The sequence below is a fragment of the Oreochromis aureus genome, linkage group 5, assembly GCF_013358895.1.
Source record: "Oreochromis aureus strain Israel breed Guangdong linkage group 5, ZZ_aureus, whole genome shotgun sequence".
Classification (NCBI taxonomy): Eukaryota; Metazoa; Chordata; class Actinopteri; order Cichliformes; family Cichlidae; genus Oreochromis; species Oreochromis aureus.
The window spans coordinates 28,957,286-28,982,134 of record NC_052946.1 but is presented as its reverse complement, the minus strand read 5'-3'; the positions used below and the strand labels follow the sequence as shown (position 1 = coordinate 28,982,134).

The window sequence follows — 24,849 nt, the reverse complement described above, 5'->3', positions numbered from 1 at the left end:
TAATATTTTCTCTGAATGCGGGACGATTCCGTTTGCACGGGACGGTTGGCAACTCTACTAACTAACCTTATGAATACAATAAAGTTCATCATCAGTAACACAGCACCCACCCAGCTGTATAGAAAGTCTGTCATGCTAGCTAGCGCGCAGTACAAGTTATTGTAACTAATTGTAAACAGTCAGCACAACGAAAATAACTATATACTTGGTTTATATCTCACCCAGATATACTGCAGTCATAATGTCTTACCTGAAATTCAGTTCACCGGACTCTCGTACCAGTGGCGCGCGAGGGGGGGTGTGAAACGCTCTCGGTGTAAGCCAGGCCCGGTCAATCGGTGGCCTCGTATCTCTCTTTTTCCGCATGTCCTTTCTGTCATACACCGGTTGCTAGCTGCCCTCTGTTGTAGCTCCGCGTTAGCCACCACCAAACAGCGGAGTTATTTTTTCCACATCGACCAGCATCTGGACAATCCACCACCTTCCACTGTTTATACCGTTACTAAAATGAATAAATAAATCATCGGCTGATATAAAAGAAAAATAAGTCCAGCTTCGAACACGCGTCTTTGCGAAAGACCGGGGGGGTGAAACGAGAGTAAGCCGCCCTCACTGTCATCCAGGCCGGTTGTCGCTTGTCAGCAAAGCCGCGCTAGCTAGCTAGCCGGCTAGCTGTCAGGCAGCACCGACATCGTCAGAGCACTGTTGCTAATATGGGATGTCTTGATAAAACGAGCAGATATTTGAAGTTTAATCAACTACATTCTGGCCTGAAAATATCTTAAAAGTTTATTTTGTGACCTAGAAACACGAATAAGAGCAATATAAAATCGAACCGCCATTGTTTGACTCGGTAGAGGCGTGCTATGAATTGTGGGATATGGAGTTTTCCACCAAGCATACGCCCTTTCGCTTACCGTAAGTATTCAATGGTTCGCGCAACCTTAAAACTTCCAATGGTTCCTGAAAGCAGCGACGCTGTGCGCGCCGTTGATATTGTCGTCATTACGGTAATCCAAATAAGGGTAGACAGGCCGTACCACTCCCGGCATACCACTAAAGAGAGCCAACACACCACAAATGAAGTTTGAAATCTGTTTCAATGGGACCAAAAGATGGAGCCAACACACCACAAATGAAACCTTCCAAAACCTTCCCATTCATTTCAATGGGCAAAAACTTGTATTAAAATATTAATATTTAAAAAACTATAGAAGTAATAAACACAAAAAGTCATAGCACACCATTCCTGATCCAGCCGCACAAAATGATATAACATATATGAAGCTTGTCTCAAAACTGCGGGGTGAATTACGCTGCAAAATTTCAGGCAGAAACTGAGGAATAATAATAAGTAGGATAAATCTGACGAATAGTAATAAGTGTGCCTCTTGGCATAGGCACACTTAATAATTATAGGCATGAGATCACATGTAATATAATCTATATTTTTCTTATTACTCTTTAATTACACATATAACACTGCTCTATTTCTTTAATTGTGGTCTAAATGTTTAAGTTGATCGTGTTGCTTGTAATTTGGGATGAAGTGATTGGAGTAATCGTTACTGCTCCACATTTTAAGGAGCCAGCTGAAGTGGTGCAGGGATCTGACCAGGATGCTACCTGGTCAGATGCATGTTTTTCCGGCATGTCCTGCTGGTAGGAGCCTCTGAAGGAGACCCAGGGTACATTAGAAAGATTACATCTCTCAGCTTCCAGAAGAGATGAGGAAGTGTCTGGAGACAGTGACGTCTAAACATCTCTCCTTAGTCTGCTACCCTTGTGACTTGGACTCAGATAAATAGATGGAGGAATGACTGAACTCTTTGTATATACCTTTGGGTAGATGGACTACTAATGCAATACCAGTGTGAAGTGAAAAACTTTTGCAAACAAAAGCTGAGAGTTGGTGCTTCAGAACTTGCTCATAGCTTCTCGACATGCAAACAGCTACTTTGAAAACAGGCCAGATCAAATGTTTGTGTTTCAGGGTCGGAAATGTGAAGGTGGTGCTGAAGGTCCTTAATTCTGAATCCTTTCTAAAACAGCAGTGGATCTACTTGGTGGTTTATTTGATTGTAAAAACACATCAGATTACATAGAAATCTATTGGAACACTGCTGCTTGTGGCCCTGGCTCTATGATCAAGTGTGTTCATTTATAAATAATGGTTCCCTTACATCAAAAGCGGCCTTTGGTAGCTTTGAGTGGTATAAATATGTAAAATTATGCTTTTTTTTTAAAACCAAAGATAACTTATTACCTTTAAACTTCAAATGCAAATTAATGTCCATTTTGTGAAGTCCCAATTAGACTATAAAAGGACAATAAAGCGTGGCGTGTGATCCCTCAGTCCTCTCAGTCACAAAATACCAAAGCATTCAGCTTGTGCCTAGTAGATGAAGTCAAGGTGGTTACATCCATGTTTTTATATGATCTGTAGGTGTAGCCACCAGGGGATGTACCATGGTACCCATACTTATACACAGTTTATGATTTCAGTATTAAGTCTCTGTTGTTGTTAGAGTAGAGTTTAGTAGAAAGAACGTACTCTGATACTGACAGTGTTTGAGGTTTCAGTCATTGTGGCCTGAGGTTTTCACTGCTGCTGCATTAGCTCAGTTGTACGATGTATTCCTCTTGGGTATGTGGCATAATAATGCAGCATCTGTTCAGTAAGACTGAAAAGAACGCTGCATCAGTACCAACATAGCAAAATTTAAACCCACGAAGCACTGTCTTTTTATATCTTTATGGCCAAATATTTGTTGATCAGCGATGAATCAGGGAGTAGAAGTTTTATATCTGTTGTTTTTCTGCTGATTGTTATAGGTTTTCCTGGAGAGCGTTAATTTTAACTAAATAAACTGCAATTCTCATGATCTCAGGATAAAATAAGGACTGTGTTTCCTGTATGGATGCTTATGGATTCACCACAGTGTTGACTTGGGGATTTGGAAAGTACAAAGGAAAAACCCCAAAAGGTTGAATTTGTTCATCTGGACATAATGTTTTCAGTAGGAGAACGCTGCGTTTTGTCACTCACCCAAGTGACTTCTTCAGTCACTTGGATTGCTTTAATAAAAAGGAATTAAAGCGACAGAAACAGAGCTGTTCTCCTCTAGGTGATGAATCCCTTATCTCTCCCTCCTTCTGTTCATCCATCCACCACCTCATCATCCTCTCTTGCATATTACCTCGCTGTCCTTGGAGCTCTTCACTGGATCTGTAACTCACAGTGAGAAGGGCATTTCATAACCCATTCTCTTGAAGCAAAGCACTTTTTAAAATCGAAAAAAAGATCTGCAGATAAAAAACAACTTCTTTTGTGACATTTTCTCAATTTTTCTTTAATGATATATTCTGTACATATTCACAGAAACACATCATCATTAGTGTTTTTTTTTTTTTAAATTACCATGGTTGCCTAGCTGGGTTTCTTTGGAAGTGCATGGGCTCCAGTGAGTTTTGATTTAGCTGTACTTTGTATGGTCCTTGGGCTTACCTAAATTAAGCCCCAGGTTTAATTTAGATAAGCCCCAGGCTTTTTTCTATTGTTCCTCCATCCCTTCTCACTTAAACTAAGAAACATCTCAACATTGAATTCAATCTAAAGTTTGCACAGACATTTGGGGGCACCAGCAGGTCAGGTTTGTCGTATTCCTTCCAGTTTTACTTTGTTTATATTTGTTATATATGCTATATTAATTAGAAAACAGTTACTTTTTTGCTGCACTGAAGAACATAAACATTGTAAACTTTATACCAGACAGCAGCACCAGCAGTGTCTGAAGCATTCCCTGCTAAGAACAGATGCTCAGCAGCTTCACATTCAGAGACACAGTCCTCTCCTGATGATCATCACTGAAGGAATCTGCACAAAACTTAAGCAGATGAAGTCCATCTCCTTTGTCAGAGCTGGAGCAGACAAATCCACGAAATCATCACCTTCACACATCCCGACTTCAACAATTAGTGGACCTCAGATAGCAGCTGAAGTTCCTGAGTCACATTGCAGCCACCACCCTGCAATCAGCTTGAAATGGGCTTTTGGGGTATGACTATGCACTGAAGTACAAATTTGTCTGCTTATAGTTTAAGTGGTAAGTCTGTGGCTTAAGTCTATGCACTTTCCTTTCATTTCTGGCTGTTTACTCAAAATATATTTGAGTAGACCAAAGAAACAACATCTTTGTAGGCAAGAAAGCGACCATCTTTTTATGCACAAATAGCCCTGCACACAGTGTACAAAGGAACATGAAGATCTCTGGAGATGGATTTGTAGCCTTGAGATTGTTTATATGTTACCACAATTTTTGTTCTCAAGTCCTCAGACAATTTCCGGCTCAACTTTCTGTTCTCCATGCTTAGTGTGGCACACTCAGACACACTACAGAAAGGTTGAGTGAAATTTTCTCCATTTTAACTGACTTCAGCTGTGATTGCTATATTGCCAGCACATGTTTCTTGCCAAAGGTAAGTTCAGATGAGCATCGTATGCTTGTCATAAAACAATTTACCCACAATTTTAAAATGGTGCCAATAATTTTGTCCAGCCCGTTTTAGGAATTTTGTGTGAAACACTTTCAAATCTGGCTTTTTTTCTGTTTTTTTGTTTTGATCCACTGCACATAAAAGAATTAAAGATAAGATAAGATAAGATGAGATAAGATAAGATAAGATAAGATAAGATGACCTTTATTAGTCCCACAGGTGGGAAATTTGTTTCATTACAGCAAAAGTGCAAAGTTATGTGGCAGAAATTAGAAAACACTGGAATGCAATAAAATAAAATAAAATACTATATACAATAGAATAAAATAGAATAATATATACAATAGAATAAAATAGAATACAAATGCTATATACAACTGAGTAAGAAGATACAAAAGTACAACTTTGTCAGAAAAAGAATTGCACATATAACAGTCTTATTGCACGTGTGAGGGTTTGATCAGTCTTTGTTGTGGAGTCTGACAGCAGTGGGGAGGAAAGACCTGCGAAATCTCTCCGTCCCACACTGTGGGTGCCGCAGTCTCCCACTGAAGGAGCTGCTCAGTGCTGTCAGAGTCTCTTGCATGGGGTGGGAGATGTTGTCCATCAGGGATGACAGCTTAGCCACCATTCTCCTGTCACTCACCACCTCCACTGGGTCCAGAGGGCATCCTAGAACAGAGCTGGCCCTTCGGATCAGCCTGTTCAGTCTCTTCCTGTCCCCAGCAGAGATGCTGCCGCCCCAGCAGACCACACCATAAAAGATGGCTGAGGCCACCACAGAGTCATAGAAGGTCTTCAGGAGTGGGCCCTCCACTCCAAACGACCTGAGTCTCCGCAGCAGGTACAGCCTGCTCTGCCCTTTCCTGTAGAGGGCGTCTGAGTTATGAGTCCAGTCCAGTTTGTTGTTCAGATGAACACCAAGGTACCTGTAGCTGTCCACAGCCTCAATGTCGATACCTTGGATGTTCAGTGGTTGCAGTGGAGGATGTTTGTGCCTGCGGAAGTCTACCACCAGCTCCTTGGTTTTACTGGCGTTGATCTGGAGGTAGTTCAGCTGGCACCAGTCCACAAAGTCTTGAGTCAGTCCTCTGTACTCCTTGTCGTCCCCATCAGTGATGAGGCCGACTATTGCAGAGTCATCAGAGAACTTCTGCAGGAAGCACTGGGTGGAGTTGTGGGAGAAGTCTGCAGTGTAGATGGTGAAGAGGAACGGAGCCAGAACCGTTCCCTGTGGGGCCCCCGTACTGCAGACGACCCTGTCCGACACACAGCCCTGAGTCCTCACATACTGTGGTCGGTCGGTGAGGTAGTCCAAAATCCAGGTAGTGAGGTGATGGTCCACTCCAGAGTTCTCCAGCTTGTCCTTCAGGACCGAGGGAAAAATAGTGTTAAAGGCACTGGAGAAATCAAAGAACGTGATTCTCACAGTGCTCCCAGCGGTTTCCAGGTGAGCGAGGGAACGATGTAGGAGATGAATGACGGCATCATCCGCTCCAATGCCAGGTTGGTAGGCAAACTGAAGTGGGTCCAGTGATGAGCTCACCAGGTGCCGAAGCTGAGCCAGGACCAGCCGCTCCAGGGTCTTCATCAGGTGGGATGTCAGAGCCACCGGCCTGTAGCTGTTGAGGTCCTTGGGGTGTGAAGTCTTTGGCACTGGTACAACACAGGAGGTTTTCCAGAGCTGTGGGACTCTCCCCAGCCTCAGGCTCAGGTTGAAGAGGTGCTCCATCACCCCACACAATTGGTCTGCGCAGGACCTGACGACCCTCGAGCTGATGCCATCTGGGCCCGCTGCCTTCCTGGCTTTAATCCTCCTCAGTTCCCTCCTAACCTGGGTGGTTGAGAGAGACAGGCTGGAGCCTTGTGTTGAGTGTGTATTGGATGCTGTTGTTGGGGGTGGGGAGGAGTGAGCAGGGTGAATAGAGGAGGTGTGAAGTGTCTGAGGTGTCAGAGGTGGAACAGCAGCAGTGGGGGTGGGTAAGTCTGCAGCCGATGTTGGAGACTGCCTCATGGATGAATCAAATCTGTTGAAGAAATGATTCAGTTCATTTGCCCACCTCACATCCCTCCCAGGCAGAGCGTTCTGATGTTTGTGGCCTGAGATGGTTCTGAGGCCTCTCCAGACTTCGCCAACGTTGTTTTGCTGAAGCTGGTTCTCCATCTTCTGCCTGTAGCTGTCCTTCCCATTCCTTATCAGTCCCCTCAACTCTCTCTGCACCCTTTTCAACTCCTCTTTGTCTTTGGATTTGAAGGCCCTCCTCTTCTGCTTGAGGACAGCTTTAATTTCTGGGGTAATCCAAGGTTTGTTGTTAGAGAAACACCGTACAGTCCTGGTAGGTACGGTGTTATCCACACAGAAATTAATACAGTCAGTAATGCATGTAGTTAGGCTGTCGATGTCCTCTCCGTGGTCGTCACAGATCACCTCCCACACAGTCGACTCAAAACAATCCTTAAGAGCCTCCTCGCTGTCCTCCGACCATCTCTGTACTGTGCGGGTGTGCGGTAACATGTGCGGTAAACATGTTTATACCGAAACATTTGTAATTTTAACAATTTTCTAGGAGAAATTGCGCATTTGTCACAGTACTGGGTCATGTGACCCAGTGTTTGAGTTTTATGTATTTTTGTATTCATTTTTGATCTAGTTAATTTCTAGGTTGCTGTTTAGTCCTTTATTTCGTAGTTGTTTCTGTCATCTCCCCCTGTACTCAGTCTCTCTGGTTCGTGCGTCTACCTGTCATGTTTCATGTCTATGGTTATGTTAAGTTCATGTCATGTTTTATCTCCATGTCTATGTCTCTGTGTTTCCTGTTTTATTTTGGAAGAGTCTGGTGTTCTTTGTTCATTGTAGTTAGTGTTACTCTCCCCTGTATTGTCATTATGTTTCATTCTAGTCAGCTGTGTTCTCATGTGTCTCCACTTCCCCTGATCACCTCATGTGTGTATTTAAGTCCTCAGTCTTCCTTTGTTCGTCGTCGCGTCATCTGTGTACCTCCCCTCTGGTCAAGTTAAGTGTTTTTCAGAATTCTGTGCAGTTCATGTTTGCCATTTGGTTTATGTTGTTTTTCATGCAGCCGCACGATGAGGTTCTGTGCAGGTCATGTTCATGTCTGTTTCGTCACGCCATTTGGTTCACAGTTTACATGCATCTGCACAGCATTCTGTTCACAGTGATCATAGTTATTCCTTTCAGTCATGTTAGTGTTTTTCCAGTTTAGGTTTTTGGTTAGTTGCAGTCTCTGTCCCTGTTATGCTTTGTCTACTCCCCTCTGTTTCAGCCCAAATAAAGGCTCGCTTTAAGTTTAAGTTCACTCCCGTCTCCTCGCCTGTGTTCACGCCTGGGTCCACCACACACACTCTCCACACGGTCTGCCCCCGCTGGCCGTGACAGCATTTTCTGGAAAAATTCTGATAATTACATACTGTACACACACACACACAGTTCAGGCAGTGAGCATCCAATGTATCTGACTTTATACAGTATTTATAATTGGTCAGTTGAACTAAAATGCATCACTGGGGTTGTTTTTTTCTCTTCGGTCTGCACATTGAAAGTTGGCTCGAGCCAGCAGGAGGGTACTGGTGGATCACAGGGTGGGGACTGTAGGGTTGGGTTAGCATGCTGCAGACATGTTTGAGATATGTTGTCTATGATAATGTAATCTGTTCACTTAGCCTTTGAGGTCAGACAGCCATCTGTGGTCTCAGACGGCTACATATGGGTGGTTACAGCGAGGGCTCCCCCTCTCCATTAGGGATTAGTGATGGATACATAAGTGATGGGTGCAGGAATTGGTCAATTTATATAAAAAAAACACAGCTGGAGAAGTTAGCAATTAAACAACAAAAGGGTGTGCAGGTGATACTAGCACAATAGGGGTGTGTGAGCTGTAAGTAACATGTTTGGGAGACTGCTGTGCCTTTATTCTAAAATTAATTTATGAGCTCCTTATTAGCAGTTACAGCTATAAGCTTGAGTTCATCTATAATTACTTACTAATAGCCAGCTCAATTACAGATGACTAACTGTGCACTAAAAAACAAGAAACCAAGACAGTATTGTACTAAAAAGACACACAAACTAAACAGCTAAAATGTGTTCTTATTAACTGGTTCAGTAATGTAGAATAGTTACAACATTGGCTCTTGTTGCTGGACATCAATGTTCATCTGATTGGTCTCATGTGCTGATCTGTGTTCATGTACACATTCTTTTCCATTTCAGTTGTTTGTTTGTTTTTTGTTTTTTCCATCACTGAAAGCTACTTTGCACAGTTTAGGCATCAGAACTACTCGGTTACGGTTAGAAAACACAACTGTTGATGCTTTTTGTTCTCCTCTGAAGACTCTCTATAGTCCTGCTGACTGTAAACAGGACAGTCTGTCAAATTGTCTTTTTTCTGACTGCTTTACCAAAGACATTCACGACAGTACAGAATTCTGTTATGCAGGTAATGATAAACTCTAATTAAGCTCTGCATTAATTAGTGAACACAGAAATGAATAGTGAATCAATTAGCAAATGAAGGAATTAGTGCAGTAAGATGTCATGGGAGTCCGATAAGATACTGAGAGAAATTTAAATACAAAATGAAAGAGCTGTCACTGATGTTCCAAGCTCACCAGTGAATATAAGACTTCTTTGTTTTGAGAGTTCTGTATTTAACAGTAAATTAAATCTCGTTAATGTGCAATACAGTCTATAGAGTGCTCCTGTCTCTGCTCTGCTCTAACAAAACAAGGAGTGCTGTAACTCTGCATCGGGAATTAGTTAAATGGATTTCATCTGTCAGTTCATTTAATTCTAATTGGTTTTTAATAGTTTTTACTTTATTTTTTCATTGTGAGCCACTGTAAGTTTTTTTTTCATTCACCGTATAAGAGCAGATGGTGTCCAGATGTTCGGAGCAGAGGATAGACAGCTGACAAGCTGTAATTACAGCAAAACCTTCATAACAATTTTATTCCATTTGAGCCAGAAATGTGAACTTCAAACATGTGAAAATCACACTTTGTGTGTGTGTCTGTCAGGAAAGCTTTAATTCACATATTTCCATTTTTCCAGCCTTTGTTGAGATTATGTTTGATTTGTTTCCTTAAATTCTGTTTTCTTTACACATTTTCTCAGTATGCTATTAATCAGTGGCAATTAGTTTCACACTAAGCTACCACTCCAGTGTGATTAACTGCAGTGATACATTCTAGTATCATCTCCAGTGTTTTTTTACTTTCTTCCCTGTAGCCCTTCTGGCCAGCTGTGATGCCTTCAGGCTGGGTTCTTCCCACCGTGTAATTCCCCTCAACGCTCCGGCGGCTCATCTCTTCAGGGATGAAAGTCCAGCCAAGTCAAGTTTCATCCTGGAGTTAGTGAGAACCAAACGCCATTTGGTCCAGGAGTTAGTGCGAGCCCAGCCTCATTTGGTTCATGACATGGGTTGGCCGGAGATACATGAAACGTCTCGCTCACAGGCCAAAATGGAGTCAGCTAACTCATCTCAGTTGAGCGCACCACCTTCTGCGAGTCAGGTGGCAAGAGCTCATGCAGCTGTGGATGACAACCTGGATGTGGAAGACGAGATGGAGGTGAGGGCACACTGCTCAGAATTTGTGTTTTGTAACAGATTAACTGAAATACTTTAGATGAATTATGGAGAGCTGAACTGGAAAAGAACCATGCAATTTAGTTTGGCCATTTTGTCTTTGCTTATGTGAAAAAAATCTCATCTTTTTATTTCTTGCAGTATGTTTTTTAAGTCTTGCACAAATAATTACAACGTGAAAAACATGGATGCACCGCTGCTGCCCTTTTGAATTACACTCTGTAGGAGCAGAAATCGTGTAAATAACAACATGAAATAATGATGAGTCATTCCTTTGATCATTCTGAGCCCAGCTTTTTTATTTATTTATTTTTTTAATGCCAGTTAATCATCATTATTAAACCTGAATTTTTTGGAATCAAGGAAGAGAGGCTGAAAGGATAAATAGTTTGGAAAAGCTCTGAAACAATATTGTATCCTTGCTTTCATTTAAGAAATATTTATGTCTAGCGCTTGTCTACTTTCATCTGCTCTTGTGGTTATTCTGCAGCTGATCATTTATTAGTTTGTCTCAGTGTGTCTGTATATCTGACCAAATATTTGTCCGCTTTCAGCGTATGGTTCATCTGGCAGTTCCACAAGATGCAGAAAGCTACACGGTAAATCCAGACTTCACTGACCCAGAGGCGGAGCTTGTCAGCGGGCCAGGAGCTGGCGATTCTTCCCAGGAAGCTTCTGGGTTCTATGGAACAGATATGGAGGACAGAGACAGAGGAGAAGAGGGCCCAGAGGACCGAGAGAGAAGAGGAGGAGAAGATGAGTGGGAGAAAGAGGCAGGGGAGGAAAATGAGAAAAAGGGGAAAAAGGAAGACGAGAAGGGAGGAGCAAGAGACGATCAACATGTTTTGGATGCCTTTGAGGTCAACCACACAACACCAGATCTCGATGCTCTGATTGGTTAGTAAAAATCGTTTCCCTTATTAAAAAAACACATCCTCATGCAGCTTCTTTGTGTTTGGGATTTAGTTCTCTACCAAAGCCCGCTGTCATTCAGCAGGAAGTTGCATCTTCAGAGACTTCTTTGTTATTCCACAGATGTCTGGGACCAAATGTTTGCCTGGGAAAAAACAATTTTAAATCAACATTTTTGCAGACTGTGCCGCTCCACTTTGGTGGGCAAACATTACGTCTGCATCTCAAGCTGTTGTGGGAAGTGAGTTATGATATTGGTTCTTAAATATTGATTTTGCCAAGGGTAAACTTTCAGTCTGGGTATATAGAAATGTGGGAAAGCACCTGAAGATACAACCAAGTGCTGGAGAAGAAGAGATAAAAGCATAGACTGTATGTAAATGATGGGCATATTTTCTGGGTCTGAAAGAGATTTTTTTTCAGGTTAACTTCAGGTATTTCACAAAGGATTTGAGGACTAATAATTTCTTCCTCATATTCAAAGTCAAATTTGCACAGTTCTTATATATATATATATATATATATAAACATTTATCAACCGGCGTAATTAATTTTGTTCCTTTAACTGGTTCTGTATCTCCTGTGAGTCTTTGATAAGCTGTCAAATCCTCAGCACTCCAGGCAGCGGACTCAAAGAAACAACATATGTTTGTGACATGTCTCAATGTGTCACACAGGCTACAGTCCGTCTTTCAACCCCTCCTCCTCTGAGCAGTCCAGCATCTCCATCCCAGCCGAGGGAGCTGATTCTGGGCCAGAGGAGCATCGTGCATCCTCCGTTCTGGAGGTGAGGATAGAGAAATGAACCCATTTAACCGTTTCTGTGTGAATGTAACTCAGACTGGTTATTAAGCTGGGTGGTCACCATAAACTTAATCATTTAACTTAACTTACAGATCCAGGACAAGCAACAAAACAAGGACTAATGTGATATTTGCTATACAGGTGGGTCCTTTAGATAAAGAGCTGTGGGAAGCAGAGCGGGAAGAAGATGTCCTTTCTAGCGGATATGGAGGCCTTCGCTCCTCCATCACTACCACTACTAGCACATCAAGTGCCGCTAGAGATGCTGTAGGAACAGCCTCCCCAGAGACCGACACTGGCACAGACTTTGGGCTGCTGGGAAGTTTTACAAAAGGTACACTAAAGCAGTTTCCTTGTTTTATGTTGTTCCCTGTTCCCCTGTGAGATATCAACGTTTGTTTCTGTAATGTTCTTGTATTTATGTACCATTGTGCTTTGTATTTGCTGTTTATGTGCGATAAGATGTTTGTGCTACATCGGACATTTCGGGAAATCCAGTTATCACCTGAAATTTCTGGATAGTGACTGTTTTTTATTCTTTTGTCTCTGTGTGTGTATGTTTATTGAGGAATAACATTATCTGTATCTGTTCATGGTCCTGAAGCAGCAAAGCAACCCAGAGACCATCATGTTACCAAAACCATGTTTGCTGCTGACATGATGTTCTGTGTTAGTTTTAAACCACATGTAACGGGACTCAAACCTTCCAATAATGTCAGCTTTTTTCTTGTCAGTCCACAGAATATTTTCTCTTGGGTGTTTTGGGGTAAATGTGATGTGGTCAGCAGTGTTTTGTTTTGTTTTTTTTTACCTTGGAACTGTCCCATGGATGCCATTTTGCCCAGTCTCCTTCTTATTGTTGAATCATGAACTTTGAGGCAGGTGAGGCCTGCGGTTCTTTAGATGTTGCTTTGGGTTCTTTTGTGACCTCCTGGATAAGTCGTTGATGCACTATTGGAGTAATATTTGTAGGCCAGTCAATCCTGGGTTTCTCTGTTTGTGGATAATTTTTCCAGTGGTTCAGTGGATTCCCGAAAAATTACAAAAACCCTTAAACCCTTTCCTGAGATATACAGTTCCAATCAAAAGTTTAAGACCACTTGGAAAATGGCAAAAAATCATACATTGCATTGTTGGGTCTTAACAAGGTTCCAAGTAGAGCTTCAACATGCAACAAGAAGAAATGTGAGTGAGACAAAACATTATTTGAGCATGCAATTTATTGAAAACAACATTTAAACTGAAACAGGTTGTTTTACAGCTGATTTAGGACCACACCGCCAAAACCCCCCCGCAACCCCCCCCAAAACAGAAATCAAAGTTTAAGCATTGTTTTCAATACATTGCGTGCTCAAAAAAATGTTTTGTCTCACTCCCATTTCTTCGTGTTGCATGTTGAAGGTCAACTTGGAACCTTTTTAAGATCCAACCATCCAAAACATGATTTTTTTGCCAATTTAATTCATTTTTAATTCATTTTTCCTTTTTAAAGTTGGCATTTCAATGTTTGAATGACCTCGTGCAGCATTCAATCAGTCATTCAGCAGAAAAGGTGTAAGCACAAGGGGAGCTGTTAGCGGAGATTGTAAACTACCAATAGTTAGAAAACTGCCACAAGAAATAAAAACAAAAAAGATTTAACGCTAAGGTAAAATTATGGCTTAAACAAAAACAAATCTCTTCTGCCATTTTTAATGGTTGTGCTTAAGTATTTCTTTTCACTTGTCGTAGTTGCTGCTGCTCTTCTTCTTCTTCATATTGTTATTGATAATGTTTTCTGTCTAATCTTATGTTTGTATTGAAACATTGTGTCTTAAAAGCCTAACCAGGGACAAAGTCAGCAAGTTAACTGTGGCTAGAAGTAGCATAGACACTGCATCGGTTACATTTTGTTTAAACGCATCAACATTAATATGCATCATCCCTGTTGTATAAAAATATAAAATGCATACAAACTGTAATCTTCTCAGGTCAGGTGTTTGTGTGGATTAAATGAGAAGTATTCTGTTCGACAGATGTTGTTGCATTAAGATGGAGCCAGGACAGATGTTTAGCCTTATGTTGAAGTGAGGTAACCATCTGCTGACTGGCATTAAAATGATATAAATTCTCTGAAGGCAAAGTAGATACACGTATTTCACAAAATCAAACTATTCCTTGTATCCAGCACTCAGCAAGTTTGCTCTGGTGTCATTTAGTTTAGGATGTCTCTCATTTTTATTTATTGTTAACTGTAATGACTAAAAGGTGCAGCTTGTTCTAGAAGATTTGGTGAATTTACCAGCAACATAAATCCAAATTGCACATTTAGATGATTAAAAATGTGTTGAAATGCTTGAGTGTAAACCACAGAGAAGCTTCTGTGTTTTTATCTCTGCTGCATTGGTTTGTTTCTGCAGGTGAGACAGAGGATGAAGAGGCTGAGAGGGAGGAAGAGGAAGAGGAGGAAATAGGCCTCGTACACATAGGTGTATTTACCCACAATCCCACTGTACCTGAAGTTGGCTTGGCTCCCAGCAGAGAGCCTCTGCAGCCGAGTGTGGAGAAAGGTGAGTGTCCAGTAATAATCAGTGTAAAGCTTCTCTAAGCCCCTCCCTTTAGAAGCATTTGTTCAGTGATAGCACAGCAGGTCTGTCAGTTCTTCAGTGTTATGATCATAGCAAGCCTGACTAAGGCAGACAAACTGCCTCCTCTGTACTCAAGGATTTAGACCAAAAGACAGAAGTGACGAGGTGAAGGAGGAAAGATGGAAAAAGATGGAGCGTGAACAAACAAGAATCAGACACATCATCCCACTCACTACTGATCCTTCCCCCACTATTGGGTTCACCGACCCATCCTGGAATTGGCTGGAAAAGACCACGCCTCTGAAGTCTCACAGGTCAGAGGTCAGGGGTGGTGGGGTCGCAGAGGTCCTACTACCAGACAGTGATCTCAATGGAGTAGAGGTGACACACCAGGTAAACTTGCAGACGGTGGGAACAAACGACAAATATGAGTTATTTACTCAGATCATAAAATTCTGGGATTTATAACGCTATTTCACTTTAAATCCAAATCTTTCAGGTAGTTTGCGTCGACTGGAGTGAGCTGACTGGACGAGGCTATGTCGTCCTCAACATGACACAAAACATCAACTGCGTGAGTACACCTCTACCTGACTTATGCATTAGTAGGACATCATTTGATATGAGGTTTATGGTTATGGTTTCAGTGAAAGAAGTTTGGAAGATGCCACGATCGCCTTTTGGAATCAGAAGTAACCAAATTTGGATGAAAGAGGATTAGGCTAATAAAACCCTAGAATTTCGATTGCAAAATGTGGAGCACAGACTCTTTGGGCCGTCTGGATCTCACAGAAGACTTTACTCTTTATTACAAAATTCCATTTAAAATGCTTTACAAAACACCAACACCACAAAAATGATTGTCAGATGAAGTTTTGTGACTCAGTTCTCTTTTTGGAGCCAGCCTCATGTGGCCATTAGAGGAACTGCACCTGAAGCGGTTCCTCTAATGCCCCTTTGTTCAGTCAGGGGTCATTTTTAGTGGTTAACTGCCACGTCAGTGATGTTTATCAATCTGTTACAGTTTCTGAAAAACTATAGACACAGAAACATCCCAACAGTGTTTGGAACTGATGTGCAGTTATGCAATTGTATGAAGCTGAAATTAAATTTTAGTTGGCTAAATTCACTTAATTACATGGCGACTCTGTACATCTGTAGTGGTTAGAGATGGATCTGAATCCTGTGCACATGATAAGTATAAACTTTATTTCATGACATTTTTTAAACATTCAGGAATACGTTTAACCCCGTCTGCACTGCTGAGTGCACTGAGTGCTTACTTAGAAAATGTCTAGTGTCTATTTGTCTATTAGTCTAATGTCTGGTTAGAAAAAGTCACATATAAGTTCATATGTCTAATAGTAATATTTAATATCAGAATATGTAATTCTTTCAGTTCTTGCTATTATAAGTTCATATAATACCAATACTTTCAGCAGTCTGATTCCGTTTTAGCTAATTTGTTTAAGAAAATTCAGTGCAGTTGATTTTGGAGATAGCTGTGACCAGCTGTGGTTTGGGCACACAGTTTTGCTTTTACACGACAATAAACCACTAAAATCTGTTTGCAAGCAGACCGACAGACACTCCTTCTCAGGTGGTGCGTTTGGTCTGAACCAGTCCAAACAGGTCAGATATGAGAACACAGTTTTGAAGCCAATTATTCACCCTAGAACCAGCACACGCAGCTGTGATTTCTCCTTCTTTGAAGAAGGAGCCAGACTTTTCTCTCCCACTGCAGTAGCAAACATCAGGTGAATGAGTGCTGTAGAGCTCTAAAACCCAGACTGCTGGGGGCTGCTTGTATTTGTGTGTGTCGGTGAACGAGCATCTGTGTCCATGGCACCAACACAAACCCTCACCGCCACTGCAGCAGTGGTTGATACAGAAACAGGGATGGAGTCAAAGCTGAGCTACTGTAGTTTAACTCCTTTTATCCTGTTTCCTCACCTTTGTGTGTGTGCACGTGTGTGTCTGTCTGCGTGTGTGCACGTGTGTGTCTGTGTGCGTGTGTGTGCGTGTGTGTGTGTGTGTGTGTGTGTGTGTGTAACAGGAGGATTTCCGTTTAGACCAGGGTGTGCGGTTGTTGACGACTATAGAGCGAGTGTTTGCTCGGAGAATGAGCAGCCCTGAGGGAACATGGGTAATCTACCTCAGCAAGCCTACACACCAGCAACACCAGCTGCTGATGAACGTGGCATCTGCGCATGGTACACACACACACACACACACACACACACACACACACACACACACACACACACACACACACACACACACACACACACACGCACGTACACATGTACTTTAAAATGCAGAGAAAATAGTAAAACACAATAAGTACAAACAGAAATGTTTTAAACTGTTAAACTGGAACACATAGCGCACAGCATCAGCATCCCTATTTATAGCCAATAGGGGGAAGAAAGACTTATTTCCTAGTCAACAAAATACAACATTAAAATTACAAAGAAAAATTACAAAAAGTACAAAATCTAATGTAATTATAAAATAAAAGTACTCACTGTGCTGTAAAATGTCCTGTGTGACAGATATTATGTTAGCTTTAACTGCTTTATACTGAATGAGGTGCAAAATTCTGGAGTCAAAAATCAAAAACATCCCTGACTTCTATTTGGCCTGTTGTCCTTTAGGCTGTGTCTTTGTGCACTTCTTCCAGCACTGCTGGATCAGGCCAAGTAAATCCTTTTTTTGACGATTTGACCATGAGCCTCAACTTCATGCTAATGACTACATCAAAACCTCTGTCAAACTGACCTGAACTTCAGGTTGGGGATTATCTGTGATGAATAGAGTTGGATCTCTGGCTACAACTCACAACAAGGGTCATAATTACAAATCTGAACAGGAGCATACTTGTCATTTTTTATATGCTCAAGCAAAACAGCAGTGAGTCGGAGATATTAAACCCAACAGAGCACCACTAAAAAGTCCCTGTTACTGATTTGAGTGCACAAGCATATTAATATTCATCCACGTAGCCAGACTGCAGTGGCTGCTGGCAACTGTGTGACGACAATGTGCAGACAGACATGAAACAGTAAAAACAATCAGCACAAATAAAAATCTATCAACAGAAGTTATCCCAATCTTAATAATTTAACTCTGAACCAAAGGTGCACCCTGAAATATTCGGTTCTGATCAGGGGTCTCAAGCAGTTTCTTTGTTCTTTGGTTAAAAATAGATGGTCTGCTGTCACATTAAGTTATTTTCAGCCTCCTTCAGGGTGTGTGATATCAAAAAGCCTTCACAAATATCCAGCAGTTGCAAATGTCAGGCTTCAGTATCAGACAAAGAAACATGATATAAAGAGAATCCTTAAATTGAGGCATTTGATTCAGTTTTGACCCAAAGAAAAGTTTAAGAGCTTCTCAGTAACACACATATTCAAACACACACAGGCACTGTGTTGGCTCGAAGGACTGTGTCTGACAAGATATGTTTTTTCATGCAGGAGTGATCCCGACCAAAGACATGCTGGGCATGCTGGCAGAGATCAAGACATGTCTGACTGAGGTACAACATCTAGAAACTTTTTAATTTTGTTGCAGCAGTGTCCAGCAAATCAGATTCAAATATTTCTGCTAAGATACTGAAGAGAACACAGTGAACCTGTGTGTTCTGTAATGGAAAAAAATGCACCTCTTTCTGTTAAACCAGGGACCAGTGGATGGCTTTGGAAAATGTGAAGAAGGTTATGAATATTTAAGTTTTGCAGATTTTACTCGCATACCCATTTATACTACACCGAAGTAAAAGATAAACAATTAAATAACAGAAAAGTTTTCCTGTTTTTTTTATTCTATTGACTGTAGAAATGTCTGTTTTTTACAATGGTTCCACACAAAAAAGGGCATTTTCTCTGAATGTATACACGGCTGAAACGTGTGTTACCACCAGGAGCGTCATTCTATTGGATTCCATCCACAATCCGGCGTGTGTCATAGGGCCGCCTCAGGGCGTGACAAATCGTCGGTATGTTATGTGTTGGGAATGACAGCAGCCTGGTATTTCTTACAATATAAGCCCAAACATTCATGGTGACAGATTTCTTTTATTCAATACTATAGCATTTCTTTTTCAAGTGGAAAAACTGAGACATGCACTTCTTGTCAGGGCTCTGTGTGCAGGCGGATGGAGAGGTGGATCCAATCGCAGGACTCAGACACTGAATTGTAACTTAAACCTCAGCTTTATTGCTGGCACGAAAACAAAACATAAACTGAGCAATGGTAGCGAGTACTGAACACTAACATGGAAACACACAGGCATAGTCTGATGGTACGACGCGACACCGGGTTGAGGAAAACACAGGGCTTAAATACACAGGGTAGTAATGAGGGAATGGGCAACGGAAGGGAGACACAGCTGGGAGAGATCAGAGCTAACGAGACGGGGGAACCAAGCTGCACACACTAACATAAGACAAAGACTTTCACAATAAAACGGGAAACATGAATTACTGAACAAGCACGCAGACTTAACACTGAGAGACAGAAAATACCACATGGAACTCAAACAATACATGAAACCACAAATCCTAAAGCACGGAATAAACAGAAACATGAACTCTAATAATAACCATCATCACCACCACCACAAGAGAATGAGAAAACAATCCAAAACACCAAGATAACTGAAACACAAAGTACCAGAGAAACAAAGAATAATCCATGATGCAAAAGTAAACCAAAACATAATAAACTCAAAATACTGGGTCCGACGGACCCAGAACCGTGACACTTCTTTTTCCTATATTAACCCTCTAAAGCCTGAAATCTCAAATAATTCCGCTCCATATATATTTGCTACATCTGGAATTTTGTTTAAATTGCTTAAAAATGTATTGTGCAATTTATTTAGGTTTGTCAGGGGGAAAAAATCACACTAATCATGTAGAAGTCTCAAAAACTCACAGAAAATTGTATGTGTCAAATATGACACACTAGGCATTAAGGAGTTAAGATATCTCAGGGAGTAAATGTGCAGTTACACTGCTGTTTACTGACAAAAAAGGGGACTTTCACTCATCCACTTAAGAGCAAGATGAGCTGTCACAGTGTGAAACGGGTTTGACATGAGTTTAAACTAATGGTTAATTGTTGTGCATGCGTACCTTTTCAGGTGGGCGTCCAGAACTACAGTGCTGCCAGCAACTGCCCGTCTCGGCCCAGTCACACACGCAGCGACTACGGCAAGCTGTTTGTGGTTCTGGTTATCATCGGCTCCATCTGCATGGTAATCATCACATCTGGATTCATATACATCTGCTGGCAGAGACGGCTCCCTGCAACTAAAACTGCGGTAAGCACAAACACAGTGGCCCGTGCTGATTGCAGCTGTGCTGCCAAGTGTTTAAGACCACAGATGTTTGTCAGTGTTTACAGTATATATATTATATCCTCTATACTTAAGTAAATTAACCTAATGTAATATGGTGTCTTGGTAGTTTAATTAACAAAGTCTGCAGACACGGTCAGCGGTAATCAACACCTTCCTTTATTCTTATATAGAGAGAGAAGCGCCTTCAGCAGGGCGCTGGTACGCAGTCTCTAAAGACGAATAGCACAGCACTTCTTTAAATACAGGTCAGACCAAATTAAAATAAAATAAATACATTTTAAAGGACATTAATTAAAATGTGCTTCCAGAAAGCTGATTTCAGTTAATAATCTGATCCACTGGTGATGGGTTTTTATGTAGCTTGCAGGTTGTCCAAATCCAAATATAATATTACTAATAATATGAAAACATAATCATAATTTTATAGGTTTTAACAGTAAAATAACTATGTACTAATTTAAATGTATTAATCTGGTTAGCTATCATAAATTGTGACCAGAATGAAAGAGTTAGATCAAACATATGATGTTGGGAACATGATCATGGTTAGGGATGATATTCATCTTAGTTTAGGTTTTGTTAAATCCCTCTAGCCTGTGTTAAGGGCTGAGGTGTATCAGCGTTTCTTTGAGGTGTTCTTACTTTGCTAGACTTTTCATTGGTTTTCTTTCATTAATTTAATTTTTGCTGCTGAGTTCATGAGAGATGAAGGTATTCATGTCTCTGAGATGCCGAACTGGATAAATGGACTCAGATCACTCTTTATAAATCTTTTGCCCCTTCTTTTCCACACAGTTTCGTGCTGAGGAGCTTCACTTTGTAGTGAACGGTTGCCATGATAACCCAACACTGGATGTGACTAATGATGGCCAGCCTGAGATGCAGGAAAAGAAGCCAAGTACCAATGGGCTCGCAGGAGGAGGAGGAGGAGGAGGAGGAGGAGGAGGAGGAGGAGGAGGAAGAGGAGAGAGAGGTGGGGAGGACAGCAGTCGCTGGCAGGTGATTGAAAGACTAATTGAGAGATAAAAATACAATGAAGAGATGGAGGAGTAAATAATGAGTAAATGAGTTACTGCTAAACCTTCCTTTTTGAGAAAACTAAACTAAACAAAAACGCATTCTGCCTGGCAACAGCATGAAGAGACTAATCTTTTTTTTCTTTTTAGGTATTTGTCAATCAAGCAGCCACAGAGGAGGAGGAAGAAGAGCAGGACACACATCTCTGATTGATGAAGACGATTCTTTTATATACAGCTGATAAGAGGAAGCCCTGAGGAAGGAAGAAGATAATGAAAGAGGATGGGGAGATGGTGGCAGAAGAAAAATAATAAAAAATGTTTTTGATGGAGAGAACAAAGAAAGAAAAGAGAGAAATAAGGGAGAGAAAAGGGAGACGTTGATGGGAATAAAGTGTTGCCCAGTCAGCTGAGCTAAGACTGAGGCTAGGAGGGAGTAGAGGAGGAGTCACTGACGTCATGTTTGAGATTAGACAAACAATCAACAGAGTGTGATTGACAAAGCTGAAATTTCATTAAAAGATTAAACTCCTGTTGGATAGGTTAATAATGCCATCACGCCATAGAAATGCCTGTGTTTAGTGTGCCTTACGCTGCTACCTTTTTGTACAGTGGCTGCATGGGACAAATTAAAAGCAAACTCTGCACAAATGATTGCTTAAAGCATCATTTTACAACCCTAATGTTTGAATGTCAACACGCCGTGGCACCAATTTGTGTCACAAATCATTAGACAGAGTGGCCCCACTGTTTCCCTAACTGTGAAAGTAATCAAAAATATTACAGACGAGGTGGTTAACTATGAACTGTGGTATAACTGAATATATTTAGGTAAGTTACAGATCAGTATTTTATATATAAGATGTGGTGATTTTATAAATATGATATATTAGTTCAGGGTAAAGTAACCAACAGTGTATGAAGTTGTCAAAATTACCACCAGTAGAAAAATGCCACTCCTCATATACTTTTTCCCTTATTGTTTGTCATATCTGTAGAGACTGTCCATATTAAACACAGCCGAAGTTTGAAATAATGAGCTCACAGTCTGAAGCTCAGGCTTTGACGGGCTCGAAACACAAGTTTTACAAAGGGATTTTTTCCACTCTCTTGCCTTGCTGATGTCAGCACTGCACCGATGTCCTGGCACAACCAGAGCCACGGCTTGACCTCCTGTAGGAGGCGGGGCTTTGAGGTCTGTTTGCAGAAACCAGTCGAGGACCAACCAATCAGAAAAACGAAAGCAATTAAAACAGGTTCACACAGAATTTTTCATAATGAAATTTTAGTAAAGTCCCAGAACAAAACTGTAGAGCAGGAAGTGAGCATGATAAGTACCCTTGTAGTATTAATAGTGTAACCATAAAACACTCACCTCTTTGCGTTAAAATGACGTTCAACACTTATGTCATTCTACAAAAACTACAATCTTCTAAGAGATATTGTGAATGAATGTAGGACTTAGACTCACTATGGGTTACAGTTAGTACTTGCGGTTAAACTCTATATTCGGACATCACTGACAGCAGGAAAGAAAGTCCCAATACCAGTGCAGCCAATCAAATCATCAACAGTTAGATGATAAGGTGTGACTACAGTGACAGCAGCGACTCCTCTAAGCTACTCCTCTGGATTACTGATGAGAAAGTAAAGCCTGTAGCAACTTTGAAAGTGAGGTTTTGGCACTTTATTGATTCCTCTTGGAAGTAGTGACTATCATTGTTGAAATGCTGCATCATGTTAAACGTCTTACATACAGTGATTCAAATATCTCTATTTTGCTTATAGGAATGGTTGCAACTGCTGAGGATGTTTACTCTGCACTCTCAAACATGTCATGTGATCGCTGTACTTGTGTGCTGCTAGCCTTATATGCTGTTTTTCTCCCCCAATAGTGCTCTAATGGCTGCTGTATGCTCCTGGCTAAATCTTGAGGCTATGACACATGGGCAACATTTAGACGTCAAAAGCATGAAATATATAGATAGTTACAGTGTTAAAGTCGAGTCACGAGACCCAAGTCGAGCCCCAGGTGTTCAGTATTATGGTGTTAAACATTAAAGTCAGAGTTATGTCTAAGTCACAACGACTACAGTATACAGTCATTATACACAGGGCACACAGGAGTAACAGTTTGAGTTCCAACTCAGTAAAGGTCTGCAGTGTTATCATCACTCCAACCTTGTCCCAGTTACTTTATTCAGGGCTGTGGTTACTTATAAGATTGAGTTAGCATGGCCATAGTCTGACTTTAAAAGAGTCACCTCAATACACGTATGGCTAACATTTAAGTGCAAATTCATTCATAAAGGATCAAAATTAGAATTAGCAGAGGTTACAAGTCCACGGCCCGATTAATAAAACACTGACTCGCTACCAAACTGTGATGACACACATCAGACGGAGAGAAATATGCTGAGATATATTTCTGTCATTCTCACTAACACATGCTCACTGACTCATTGCTGTAGTTGCCCATCTGCATTTTCATCAAGATGTTGCCTGTTTTATCTCTTACTCTGACTTTTCTTGATGCATCAGTACTGTACATGGCTTCACTCAAACCCACACCGATTAATATGCACCATGTCAGCTAAGCAGTATTTATGGAGCGCTGAGGACACATGTGGAGATGGAGAACGATCATGAATATGTTAAATGGCTGCCCGCAGTGTGGATTATGTGGTTGTCAAGCACAAGATAGCTAGAGTGGAGACTAGTGAAAGTGTGCACTGCACAGAAGAAAATCCAAATGGAGCTTTATCATTCTGTTTAATATCAGGCAAAGCACAAAATACAGGCAGGCTCTTTGTTGTTATATAGATGAGCATGTAGCTTTCAGCCCTGCAGTAAGCATCAGTATAACAAAACATACAGCTGACGTTGCTTTCGGTTGATGAATGAGAGAAACTTTGATGCAGACAAATTTTGTTGCTTGAAGTGATCGTTTAACAAATTCTGCTTTTTCACATTTTTACTTTTTATACGTTTTTGTTTTTAGGGTCTGATGGCGAGCTTGTGGATAGTTAACAGTGCCAGCACAAGTTCAGTTGTAGCAAAAAACAAATGAGCCCTAGTTTGTATAAAGAGTTTGTTGATATGATTTTAAATCAATATGTAAACCTTTTTTTTACTTTTCATTCATTATTTTGAAATATTTTATTTTTAATTTTAAAAAGTTTTTTTTTCTATGTCTGTTTGTTTGCATTTACACAAACATATGGTTTCACGTTTTTGGTTGTCAGTGTAATAAGTGTGACAAATAAAGTTTGAAGAAGACGGGATACTGTGGTTTGTCAGCTCCCAAGTGTAAGTAACTGTATGATATCACAGTTCATCGGATTTAATGCTTAGCTTAAACTAGATTCTTCCTCTTTTCAGCAGATGCATTAAATGACATGAATAAAGCCCGACAACTATGGAATGCCAGGACTGCCATAATGAATTACTTAAATACACCATTAAATAATTAATTAAATGTGGCAATAATTAATTAAAATTGGAATTAATTAATTAAATAAATAGTTATGACACATTTAATTAATTAATTATTGACACATTTAATTAATTATTTATGTATTTCACATTTTAATTAATTATTGACACATTTAATTAATTATTTAATGATATATTTATTTATTTCATTTTGGCAGTCCTGGCGCCTGGCTCTCATCATGAATTAATTTTATCTGTCAGCCTCACCCATCAAACTCAGGGGGCGGGGTTAACGCTGATCGACTCAAAACCATTGCTTTGGCCTGGTGGCCATTTTTTATAGCCCACAACAACTGGCAGAACTGAACTTTGAAAAACCCTGTTTGTGTGTCACCAAATACAGTTTTAATATTTTTTTAGCTGAGAATGTAGTGGTTTAATCTTCATATGTGTGGTCGGTTTGTCAAGATACAGCCTCTTTGCAAAAGTGCTTCGATGATTTCGGAGATGTCTGCCCAGTCTCATGGCAAAGCGTGGGATAGACCCGCTCCCTCGCAAGCAATCGAGCTGTTGTTACCGCCGACAAAGTGCAGGCCCCGGTACACAGCTGTAATAATCCCCGCTGACACTGATTTATTTTACTG

The 24,849-nt window shown here is 40.8% G+C and overlaps 1 protein-coding gene across 1 annotated transcript in view; it reads left to right on the top strand.

Annotated features, from left to right (window-relative positions):
• The window catches only part of podxl2 (podocalyxin-like 2), a 29,396-nt gene extending 5,354 nt beyond the window's left edge, over nucleotides 1-24,042 (top strand). The window contains exons 2-13 of the mRNA XM_039611836.1: nucleotides 9,746-10,086; nucleotides 10,658-11,000; nucleotides 11,693-11,802; nucleotides 11,961-12,153; nucleotides 14,219-14,368; nucleotides 14,523-14,779; nucleotides 14,886-14,960; nucleotides 16,443-16,599; nucleotides 17,866-17,927; nucleotides 19,536-19,715; nucleotides 20,550-20,753; nucleotides 20,921-24,042. Coding sequence (XP_039467770.1) covers nucleotides 9,746-10,086; nucleotides 10,658-11,000; nucleotides 11,693-11,802; nucleotides 11,961-12,153; nucleotides 14,219-14,368; nucleotides 14,523-14,779; nucleotides 14,886-14,960; nucleotides 16,443-16,599; nucleotides 17,866-17,927; nucleotides 19,536-19,715; nucleotides 20,550-20,753; nucleotides 20,921-20,980 — 2,132 coding nt within the window. The 3' untranslated portion in view covers nucleotides 20,981-24,042. The remainder of the gene's footprint in view (nucleotides 1-9,745; nucleotides 10,087-10,657; nucleotides 11,001-11,692; nucleotides 11,803-11,960; nucleotides 12,154-14,218; nucleotides 14,369-14,522; nucleotides 14,780-14,885; nucleotides 14,961-16,442; nucleotides 16,600-17,865; nucleotides 17,928-19,535; nucleotides 19,716-20,549; nucleotides 20,754-20,920) is intronic.
• Nucleotides 24,043-24,849: the final 807 nt, after the last annotated feature.